At 41.9% G+C, this 11,952-nt stretch overlaps 2 protein-coding genes across 7 annotated transcripts; one reads left to right on the top strand and one right to left on the bottom strand.

Moving 5' to 3' along the window:
* The first annotated feature begins 2,814 nt into the window (after positions 1–2,814).
* On the top strand, positions 2,815–7,862 carry LOC123491975 (phospholipase A2 inhibitor and Ly6/PLAUR domain-containing protein-like). The gene is made up of 5 exons (XM_045223545.1): positions 2,815–2,899; positions 3,072–3,188; positions 3,410–3,574; positions 6,981–7,094; positions 7,273–7,862. Exons 1-5 carry the CDS (start codon positions 2,851–2,853, stop codon positions 7,485–7,487), a joined length of 660 nt encoding a protein of 219 aa, XP_045079480.1. The 5' UTR covers positions 2,815–2,850; the 3' UTR covers positions 7,488–7,862.
* A 620-nt stretch (positions 7,863–8,482) lies between these two features.
* LOC121576494 (interferon-induced protein 44-like) lies at positions 8,483–11,572 on the bottom strand. Of its 6 annotated transcripts, none has more exons than XM_045223544.1 (8): positions 11,424–11,568; positions 11,271–11,304; positions 11,093–11,188; positions 10,867–10,936; positions 10,317–10,518; positions 9,961–10,110; positions 9,429–9,600; positions 8,483–9,328 (listed from the first exon to the last, which is right to left on the bottom strand). In XM_045223544.1, exons 3-8 carry the CDS (start codon positions 11,142–11,144, stop codon positions 9,123–9,125), a joined length of 852 nt encoding a protein of 283 aa, XP_045079479.1. In that variant the 5' UTR covers positions 11,145–11,188; positions 11,271–11,304; positions 11,424–11,568; the 3' UTR covers positions 8,483–9,122. The 6 variants fall into 6 exon arrangements, with proteins under 6 accessions (XP_045079479.1, XP_045079478.1, XP_045079477.1 ...); XM_045223543.1 differs by having other exon boundaries at positions 11,428–11,568; XM_045223542.1 differs by having other exon boundaries at positions 11,093–11,304; positions 11,524–11,572.
* Between the last annotated feature and the right edge of the window lie 380 nt (positions 11,573–11,952).

The raw sequence follows: 11,952 nt of genomic DNA, 5'->3' as shown, positions 1-11,952 counted from the left end.
TATATCTATATACATATACATACATACATACATACATACATACATACATACATACATACATACATACATACATACATACATACATACATACATACATACATACATACATACATACATACACATATATATATATACACACATACACATACATACACATATATATATCCTTTAAAAAATATATATTTCCCTTTATTACTTTCCAACCCCACCACCCATTTTACATTTTAGTCATTTAGCAGACGCTCTTATCCAGAGCGACATACAGTTAGTGAGTGCATACATTTTTCATACTGGCTCCCCGTGGGAATCGAACCCACAACCCTGGCATTGCAAGCACCATGCTCTACCAACTGAGCTACAGGAGGCCTAATTGGTATGAATACTTTCTGAAGACACTGTGGCATAATCCCTTTGCCATCATTCACTGGCTTCTGAATGTATTCTGAAGCATCTATTATGCCTTAGAAAGGGTTTATGAGGGCTTAAAATATGTAGTTACATTTACATTTTAGTCATTTAGCAGACGCTCTTATCCAGAGCGACTTACAGTTAGTGAGTGCATACCATTTTTTTAATTTTATTTTTTCATACTGGCCCCCCGTGGGAATCGAACCCACAACCCTGAAGCATCTACCAGCTGAGCTACATCCCTGCCGGCCATTCCCTCCCCTACCCTGGACGACGCTGTGCCAATTGTGCGCCGCCCCATGGGTCTCCCGGTCCTGATTCGAACCAGGATCTCTAGTGGCACAGCTAGCACTGCGATGCAGTGCCTTAGACCACTGTGCCACTCGGACCTTGTCTTCCTATCATTCAACTTTTTTTTATTACGGTTCACATGTTCTTTGAGGAAAAAACTAACAGGACTTGACTGACATGCAAACCGATAATTTCTGAAATGGTTCAAATTAGGTTACGGCAGGGTTAGGAATAGGTTAGGGTTAAGGTTAGGGTTAGGTTTAATGTAAGTATTATGGCGCTATGAAATGCCACTGGCACAGGTTGAGAGCAGTTCATGACGCAGCCACATATAATTGGCTTTCCAGATCTAGATATTTGACTTGGTAATGTTCCCCTTTATTGTAGATATAAAAGATAAATGTCATACAACGTTAAGAGATGCATCTATAAGTGTTCGAGTCTGATGGTAGGAACAGTCTACAATCTCCTCTCACCTGTGCTGACACTTCCTAGTCAACTACATGTGACCCATAACCCCATGTGAGAGTGCCCCTGCTGTACTAAACAAGTTAAAAGTTTCACTTTCAATTTTGCTGAAATGAAGCAACCATAAGTTTTCTTTTCTTTTAACATATTTGGGTGTGACAAAGTCACAGATTTGGGATCAGTGCCAAATTGACAGCAGAACATTTCTTTAAAAAATGTTACTGTCACGCCCTGGCTCTGGGGACTCTAGTATATTGAGCCAGGGTGTGAGTTTTCATTTGTGTTCGTTCTAGTATTGTGTTTCTATGTTGGCCAGTGTGGTTCTCAATCAGAGGCAACGTGAATCAGCTGTTGCTTGTTGTCTCTGATTGGGACCCATACTTAGTCAGCCTGTTTCCCACAGTATGGTGTGGGATCTTGTTCCTTTTGGTTTGTGTTTGTACCGTAGGACTTCACGTATCGTTGGTTGTTTTGTTCGTGTAACATTAATAAAAAGCATGTTCGCCTTGGTCCTCTGTTCCCGACGATCGTGACATTTACTTTCACTTTTACTCAAACCATAAGTGATCAGAAATATTTTTGTTATTATTGAGGTATAATGCAGTATATATTTGGTCTATTTTTCTTGATGAGGAAATGAACAATAAAAAACGATCACAAAAAACAAGTATAATGTAATGAATTCAGGAGAGAACCTGCACTGAACTCAAAACCAAACATTAATTTGGAGTGCAGCAGAAATACAGTCTCTAGTGAAAGTTTACACACCCCTTGCACAGTTTTCACATTTATTAAATCTAAACAGGAATACATTGGAATTGTCCCATCCCAATCTACACAACCTACTCCACATTTTCAAAGTGGAAGATTTTTTTAAATATTCAAAAGAACATATGTCTTCACACCTCAGAGTTAATTAATACTTGGTTGAAGCACCTTTTGCAGTCATTACAGCTGTGAATCATTTTGAATAATCTACCAAGCTCAGTCAATTTGGTTGGGAATCATTGATGGACAGCAACATTCAAACCTTGTCTCTGATTTTCAAACAAATTTAAGTCAGGACTGAGACTGGACCAAACAGTAACACTCAACATCTCTTGGAAAGCCATTCTGGTGTGTCTTTGGCATGACATTTTTTGCAATTATTGTCCCGTAATTTATTTTTTACTCTATCCCAGGGTTTTCAGAAGACTGAGGCAGGTTTTCCTCTATCTTTTTACCTGGGCTTTGCTCCTTTCATATTTCCTTTTATCCTGACAAACTCTCTAACACTGTGTTGTATTGGATTTTATTTAGACCATAAAGGTTATGTCTTTGCTGTGTTGTCTTGCAGTATTATTAACAGTCTTATTGCAAACAGAATGAATGATATGGAGTTTATTTTCTAGCACAGGCTCCCTTCTTTTCACTTTGTCGTACAGGCCAGCAATGATGGAGAGAATGCAATGTTGTTAATCCTCTGTATTGTGGTGGCAGCAACATGTTATGGGTCATTATCACTTATGTTATCATAATAACTTATGTTCACAGGGCACATGAGTGGGGAAACCTGTTAAACATGAAATACTGTAACATTGCTGATTTTCCCCCTTCCTGCCCTACCCTCAATGTTGGGTTTATAATGACCTGTCTCCCAGCCCAGATACCACTGCTGTTCACCTGCCTGTCTATCTGTCCACGATGAAGCTGATCCTGACTCTCTCTCTCATCTGCACTCTCTTCTGCTCAGGTAACACCTCTGACCTCTCACACTGATATGGGCATCTACCAAGATAAATAGTTTCTTGACTGCATCACTCTCAAATGCCTGTGTTAATATTCATCATAGCTAAATTGCTTTTACAGTATATTAGTACATTTTCTTATTTACTGTGAATTTGTATTATTTTCTTGTTTTTCAGTTGAGATGCTGCAGTGTTTCAACTGCAGTGGTGCGGACTGTGGTACAAACCAACCTTTAGTCACCTGTCCAGACTCATTAAACACAACATGTCTCACTGCTACTGTAACCATACCAGGTGAGTTTAGAGTTGGTTTCCACTTCACGTTAACGCTTCAAACCAAATTAAATTATGCTGTTAGCTTCCTAATGAAGTATGTTTTTGAACCCTCCTGTTTAATTACAATGTACAATATTTCATGGTAACTGACTCATGGCTCTATGCTACCATTTCTTTAGATTATGTTCTAAATTCATCTCTCTTTCTCCGGTTTTGTAATGGATCTGTTACTGGTGAAGGTCCCATAAATACCCCCCTGACAATCAAGGCGTGTTCACCAATCTCCATCTGCGGAGGTCCTCTGAACTCTGAAACCACAGTGTCAGTGAACCTGGGCTTCATAACCTCTGCCTATAAAATGCTCTGTTGTAACACTGATGGGTGCAACAAAAACACTCTATCAGGTAAGAGAACTGTGTCTTTTACCTAAATAAGGTTTGGGTTTTGTAACAATGTATTTGATGTCCTGATTTCAGTTGTCATAGTTTGAAGAAATATATGATCTCAAATACACCAGCTGAGATGTCATGTCTGTTATGGAGATTTTTTCATTTAGTACAGTTTCAAAGCCACCAATGTCAAATTTTTTAATAAAGGCAGGATTTACAACTACATACTGTAGTCAGAAGTGGAGAGCCTTTGTTGCTGCCCTCTGCACCAGAGTGAGTTAAATACATAGCTAAATCAATAGAAGTGTATTTTTCATGTATTTATTTAATATTATTTATTTAATATTGTAGCACTCTGGTATGTAGTCAGTCACGTAGGCAGGGTTGGATAGTAATGGATTACATGTAACTGGGATTACTGGGATTCCTGATTGGACATGTTAAATTAAACAATTTATTTATTGAATCATACCATTTCAGTAATCAATTAGGCTACACTTCTTAATGAAGCATTTTAAAATACTGCGTGACGCCGCAACAACATTTTGGTGCGACCAAATCATGGGCTGGTACCACCAACTGAGAACATTAACAGGCTGCCCTGTGACTATGCTTTCACACATAAAATATGGAACACGTAAATTATAGGATCTTTATGTCACGGTTTCGGCCGAGGCTGCTCCTCCTCCTTGCTCGGGCAAGCTTTGGCGGTCGTCGTCCCCGGAGTACTAGCTGCCACTGTTGTATGTTATCGATGTTTGTTTGGTTTTGTCTTCTTTGTACACCTGTTTCCTTTTAGTGTTAATTATGTCTCCTATAAGTTTCTCGTTTTGTTAGTCGTGTGTTGTGTGTAATTGTTCCGCCTGTCTTTAGGTGCTGCTCGTTTTTGCATTTTGTATGTTCTGGATAGTCGCACTGTGTTTCGTGCGCTATAGCATTTAAGTGTTTTACGCACTGCTGCGTAATAGTTCGCCTCCTGATTAGTTGAGGCCAGTGTTATTATTATTTTTTCGTTCAGTAAAGTCGGTTGGACGAAGCTTCTGTGTCCTGCGTTTGACTCCTACACCACATCCACATCAGCAGTTCTGACACTTTATCCTCTTACACTAGTCCCCTTTTCTGAAATGGTCATTTTACGAAATGAAATAATAATACACTGCTCAAAAAAATAAAGGGAACACTTAAACAACACATCCTAGATCTGAATGAATGAAATAATCTTATTAAATACTTTTTTCTTTACATAGTTGAATGTGCTGACAACAAAATCACACAAAAATGATCAATGGAAATCAAATGTATCAACCCATGGAGGTCTGGATTTGGAGTCACCCTCAAAATTAAAGTGGAAAACCACACTACAGGCTGATCCAACTTTGATGTAATGTCCTTAAAACAAGTCAAAATGAGGCTCAGTAGTGTGTGTGGCCTCCACGTGCCTGTATGACCTCCCTACAACGCCTGGGCATGCTCCTGATGAGGTGGCGGATGGTCTCCTGAGGGATCTCCTCCCAGACCTGGACTAAAGCATCCGCCAACTCCTGGACAGTCTGTGGTGCAACGTGGCGTTGGTGGATGGAGCGAGACATGATGTCCCAGATGTGCTCAATTGGATTCAGGTCTGGGGAACGGGCGGGCCAGTCCATAGCATCAATGCCTTCCTCTTGCAGGAACTGCTGACACACTCCAGCCACATGAGGTCTAGCATTGTCTTGCATTAGGAGGAACCCAGGGCCAACCGCACCAGCATATGGTCTCACAAGGGGTCTGAGGATCTCATCTCGGTACCTAATGGCAGTCAGGCTACCTCTGGCGAGCACATGGAGGGCTGTGCGGCCCCCCAAAGAAATGCCACCCCACACCATGACTGACCCACCGCCAAACCGATCATGCTGGAGGATGTTGCAGGCAGCAGAACGTTCTCCACGGCGTCTCAAGACTCTGTCACGTCTGTCACATGTGCTCAGTGTGAACCTGCTTTCATCTGTGAAGAGCACAGGGCGCCAGTGGCGAATTTGCCAATCTTGGTGTTCTCTGGCAAATGCCAAACGTCCTGCACGGTGTTGGGCTGTAAGCACAACCCCCACCTGTGGACGTCGGGCCCTCATACCACCCTCATGGAGTCTGTTTCTGACCGTTTGAGCAGACATGTGCACATTTGTGGCCTGCTGGAGGTCATTTTGCAGGGCTCTGGCAGTGCTCCTCCTACTCCTCCTTGCACAAAGGCGGAGGTAGCGGTCCTGCTGCTGGGTTGTTGCCCTCCTACGGCCTCCTCCACGTCTCCTGATGTACTGGCCTGTCTCCTGGTAGCGCCTCCATGCTCTGGACACTACGCTGACAGACACAGCAAACCTTCTTGCCACAGCTCGCATTGATGTACCATCATGGATGAGCTGCACTACCTGAGCCACTTGTGTGGGTTGTAGACTCCGTCTCATGCTACCACTAGAGTGAAAGCACCGCCAGCATTCAAAAGTGACCAAAACATCAGCCAGGAAGCATGGGAACTGAGAAGTGGTCTGTGGTCACCACCTGCAGAACCACTTCTTTATTGGGGGTGTCTTGCTAATTGCCTATAATTTCCACCTGTTGTCTATTCCATTTGCACAACAGCATGTGACATTTATTGTCAATCAGTGTTGCTTCCTAAGTGGACAGTTTGATTTCACAGAAGTGTGATTGACTTGGAGTTACATTGTGTTATTTAAGTGTTCCCTTTATTTTTTTGAGCAGTGTATATTAAAATATAAAATGATGAAAATTATGTCTGTGTGTTAGAAATGAAGGTAATCCAAATGTAATCCAAAAGCAATCGGATTATGTTACTCATTTTGAGTAATCCATAGGATTACATCACTGATTACGATACTTTTGATGTAACTGTAATCTGTAACAATCTAAAATGTTTTTAAGTAATCCTCCCAACCATCCCTGCATGCAGTTGGGGGTTATAACCAGTTAGGCCACTCATCTAACTGAAGGAAAGTGAAAGTCTTTGGAGTCTTTTCACAACCTTAATCCTATACTGTCCAGTCCGTCTTGGGAGTTGAGCATATAGTTAAGACTTCAGATAAATTCACCACCTTTCTCAGGAGGGTTACACTGTACTGTACTGTCTCATTGCCTCAATTCCACTATCAGAACAAGGACAAATGAGAACTAAGGAGAACCAGACAACATGGTTCCTGAATGTGTTTCCATTGTATTACCAATGAAATCTGAACAAGAGTTATTTAGCTACTGTAGCTAGTTATATTTTTATATTTTTATTTAAACTTTATTTAACCAGGTAAGCCAGTTGAGAACAAGTTCTCATTTACAACTGCGACCTGGCCAAGATAAAGCAAAGCAGTGCGATAAAAACAACCACTGAGTGTAGAATACATATCCACCATAATCCATATCTGTTCTCTTCCTACAGCCCCCAGTTCGCAGGCTAACGGACGACAGTGTCCCTCCTGCAGCAGCCCCCAAGACACAGTGTGTAACAGTACTGTGGCCTGCCTGGGAGTGGAGGACAAGTGTTTTAGTACCAGTGAGTTGTCTTGTGGTTGTTTTCATGATACAAAAGCTTATGACATTAGGTAATCTCTAGATAATCTTCTGCTGTTGACACAAAGCAGCTATTATTGTTGATTCAAAACAATTCAGAGATTTTAGTTGTTTTACGAGAGAAAGGTGTTCGGACAACTAAGTGTTTTTCTCTTTGACAGTGAAACCTGGCTCTATCAGTTCTACTACGGTGAACCTCCAGGGCTGTACAACTTCCAACGTCTGCAACGCTATTGATCAACTGCGGCCTTTAGCAACCATTGCCAACTTCAGCACTGAGAATGTCACCTGTAAAACAGCCCCTAACACAGCCTGGTCCATCAGACTGAGCCTAGTCCCTCTGCTGCTGGGCCTCACCATCAGCAAACTCATCTGATAGGAACAGAGATGATATCGGGACTCATCTGACAACATAATCCATTGATTACAAAACAACAGGATGTACAATGATTTTCATGTATTGTGAAAGACGTACTTCAAGTGAAATTATGCTATATGGAATTTGCCAGATGATGCCCTGTTACATTATATAGTGTTCTTGTTTGATGGAATACTTTCCTATATACTGTATTACTCTGTACACTGAGTATACAAAACATTAAGAACACCTTCTCTTTACATGATATACACTGACCAGGTGAATCCAGGTGAAACTATAATCCCTTAATGATGTAATTAGTTAAATCCACTTCAATCAGTGTAGATTAAGGGGAGAAGACTGGTAAAATAATGATTTTTAAGCCTTGAGACAATTGAGACATGGATTGTGTATGTGTTATTCAGATGGTGAATGGGCAAGACAAAATATTTAAGTGCCTTTGAACGTGGTATGGTAGCACGTGCCAGACGCACCGGATTGTGTCAAGAACTGCAATGCTTCTGGGTTTTTCACACTCAACAGTTTCCGTGTGTTTCAAGAATGGTCCACCACCCAAAGGACATCCAGCAAACTTGACACAACTGTGGGAAGCATTGGAGTCAATATGGGCCAGCATCCCTGTGGAACGCTTTCGACACCTTGTAGAGTCTATGCCACGACGAATTTAGGCTTTTCTGAGAGTATGGGGAGGTGGTGCACCTCAATATTAGGAAGGTGTTCTTAATGTTTTGTAAACTAACTGTATATTCTATCAAGTGTGTGTACTTAAAGTTGAAAACAAATCATATTTTTCAATGCCAATAAAGTTTCTATCACTCTACCAAAATATAAATGAAGTGTTATCTTATTGTGAATCATATGAAAAAACACAACATTTTTAATTAGGATTGTATGCTTAATTTTTACAGAAAGGATAATACACTCTTATATCCAAATAACAGAGTGTAAGGGGGAACCATGATCATACACAACGCTACTGTCCAAACAGAAAATAAACGTAGACAGTATTTTTTATTTGACTTAGTGGATTCAGTTTCTCTCTACATTTATTCTACAGAGGAGAGGAAAACCTGCAGAGGAACAGGACAGAGTTGGGCTTCTGTCTATAGAGGGTGGTCTGCCGTGTAGCGTTCCTCTCAGATCATAGAGAACGTCACCATCGTAGAATTAGGAATTATAATACTAATAATTTAACAGGATTTCTAGGGTCACCATGCCAGTGGTGGCCTCCTCATTTACTTCCACAAAGGCCTTGTGGGCCACCGTAGATAGGAAGAGCCCCCTTCCCATCCTTGTTCATCCAAGACATTATCGGCCCTGCCCCCGTTGAACGTGTCCCTCACCTGTGCTTAGCTAACACTTCCCTGGTCAACTTTGTACCTAGAGTATATCCATGTGGCCAGTGACCCATAACCCCACATGAGTGCCCCTAGTGTACAAAACAGGTTAAAACATCCCTAGACATCCCTCCTACACATTAATTTAACTCAAAGCAAGACTTCTGTAAAGGACTAATTAACAAGTTAACAATAATGCAAGCAAGTAATAGAACACAAAAAGCATATGTAATGCATTTTTATGTTACACAGCATTTCACAGCCTTGTTAAAGAGACAGTTTAGGCTTAGGATGTTCACAGTAGAACTACTGTACATACAGGGAGGTTAAACTTCAGATGTTCCAATAGCTGATGTTCCAATAGCTGACTAACATCAATAAGGGGTATTATTGAGAGTACCGTCTGCTGAACGACCCGGCTGTTGTACACCTGGGTGATGTCACGGGCGGTTTCCTGACACACCTGGTCCACGTGTGTCAGCAGTGCCACTTGATGCACACCTACAAAACACATTTGTTTCACACACTGTCAACTGACAGAATTGACCACAGTTCCAACAACCATTACTGCCATTGCTAAAACACTTCCTATTGTGCTCACCCAGGTCACTGATGTGTTCTCGGAGCTGTTGGAAGGTGGTGCCTAGGCCTTTGGTGTAGCTGGACACTTTAGAAGCATCCACCACAAAGACGACACAGTGGACCTTGTCTTTAAGGGACGGCTTCTTCACATAGCCCACAGTCTCCGATCTCACAGGCCGCTCAGGACTGAACTGTAGAGGATGAATGGGAATGAGAACATTAGCTTGGTTATTCAAACCAACCAGCTGAGAGAGTATTGGAATATTCTCTACCAAACAGAGACATTTATATCAGGGGTGAGCAACTCCTGTCCTGTGAGGCTGCCTGCATGCTTATGTTCCAACCCAGCACTAACTCACCTGATTCATAATAGTGGTCTAAATTGCAGACTGTGATTAGTTGAATCAGGTGTGTTAGAGCTAAAACGGAACAAACACCGGCACACACTGTGCCCCGTTGCTAAACTCTGAGTTATATGAACGTTGACTCCCAATACTTGCACTCTGTTTTACACACACCGGTGGCACCTGTGTCCGTTCTCCCTCACGTACCTTGTGTCCCTCGGGTGCATGGCCTTTGATGATAGCCAGAGTATCATGGAGGGTTAGTCCAGTCTCCCCATCTCCCAGACCCATGACATCACACAGGACCAGCGCAGTAGGCTGCTTTGGATTCCGCCCACGAATGTTGAACAACTGGAGCTAAGACAGAGGACATAGACAGAATTATATGTGTTAGGAAATACTATGTGGTTTAAAATATGGAATGATTAACAATAATAGTTTTTGTAACTTAACTCAATATTTTGAACCAGTCAAGTATCTTTATTTTGCATGTAATTTATCTATATCAACCAGCCCCAAAACTCCCAGTTTCTCACAAACTCAAATACTTTGTTGTTTTTTACCTCTACCTTTTTGGTGAAGCTGGCAGAGGAAGAGCCAACCATGGCCCGGTTAGTGACTCTTCCTGTGAAGACTGACTGAACAGAGCTGATGAAGCTGGACTTGCCGGCTCCGACAGGCCCCATCAGCAGAACCCGAGCCTCAGACACAGCCTCACAACCAGGCTTATATGAACTGATAGACTCCATCAGGGTCTTCTTGCGACTGGGTAAACATGGCTCATTTTAAATTAATTTTGATTACACCAGATGTAGTCTCACGTAGCCATGCCTCCAAATCCTGTTGTTATGTCACGACTCTTTTGGAGGTATGGAGAATTTTGTATTAGTCAAAACGTCTAGAATGGTCTGGTAACTTCCAGCAGCTACATTTTTATTGAATGTTACATTTCAAGAACCCTCCCCCCACATGCCCGTAGAAGGGGTGCTGCGTGTTATGTTTGTCATTGTCTTCCGACCGGGTAGGAAACATAGCATTGTCTACCCATGTGTTTAGTACCTTATTAGGTGTACATAGGTACGTTTGAGTTTATTGGTGTGATAGCCTACTCACTCCTCAGTCCATGCCACCTCCCTCCATGGGGACTCCATCTTACTTTGCCACTGTTCTGCCCCTGGCAGGCCTAGAGTCGATAGAGTATAGTGTAAGAGCAAACTAGTGAACATCATGAATGTTTAGGTAAGTCTAGTCTACTGGAAAGTGGCAATTAAACAGCACACAATGCGCTATTTTGAAATTACTCCGGCATCATGATAGTCTATGCTGTTATTTTGCTTACCTGCAAAACCCCCAGATGAGTTTATCCCATTCTCCTCAGAGTTTTTTGTCATTCTCCTCCTGGACTTGGATTTGTCGTCCCCTGCCGATGTAGTCACTGGGATTTCAGAGACTAACGGTAATACTGAGAAAGATGTACCCCCACCAAAAACTGGTGCAGAAATCTCAGTTAGGCCTACCTTAACAGGTTGCATGAAGCCGCCGAAGGACATGCTGTCAATGTAATAACATATTCAATCATTTATCACAACTTTCAAAAATGTTGTGCCAATTACAGTCATCCTAGAATCAGATAGGGTTCAAAGAAGAACCTAATTTACTTAGCTACTTACTTACTTAAAGTAGCCTAAATAATGCAAAACAGTAGTGAGAAGTTTGCTTGGAGATTTTATCGCTGACCCAGCTGAGTTCAGTTTAACATGCAAGCATTACCTATCTGCTTCTCAGTAGAGAAGTGTGTCTGTGGGGTGTGTCTGTTATGAGGAAACGAAAGATAGGAAGTTCTTCTTCTTCTCTGGCACGCACAAATGTAATGTGCATGCCGCCACCTACTGAGCGGGATGTTAACAATATGTCCAAAACAGTTTCAATGTGGGGAAGAAGACAAAACATCATACAAACTACCAATAAAATAAAACTAAATCAACCTACTTTTCTGTTAAAAACCAAATCATATCATAACCCTACACAGGCTCAAGGGGAGCCAGGGAGGGCGGGCCATTCCGGTGCCAGTACTCCTTGTGTAACAGAGTTAAGAACGTGCCGTAAGCTCACTCCACAGCTAGCTTGAAATGTTGCTGATGGAGCTACCCAATTGGTACCTTTTGTATACCTCAAACAGTTGATACGTTGTCAAGGAGG

The sequence above is a fragment of the Coregonus clupeaformis genome, chromosome 11 (genome assembly GCF_020615455.1).
Source record: "Coregonus clupeaformis isolate EN_2021a chromosome 11, ASM2061545v1, whole genome shotgun sequence".
Classification (NCBI taxonomy): domain Eukaryota; kingdom Metazoa; phylum Chordata; class Actinopteri; order Salmoniformes; family Salmonidae; genus Coregonus; species Coregonus clupeaformis.
This window is presented reverse-complemented; position numbering and strand designations above follow the sequence as displayed.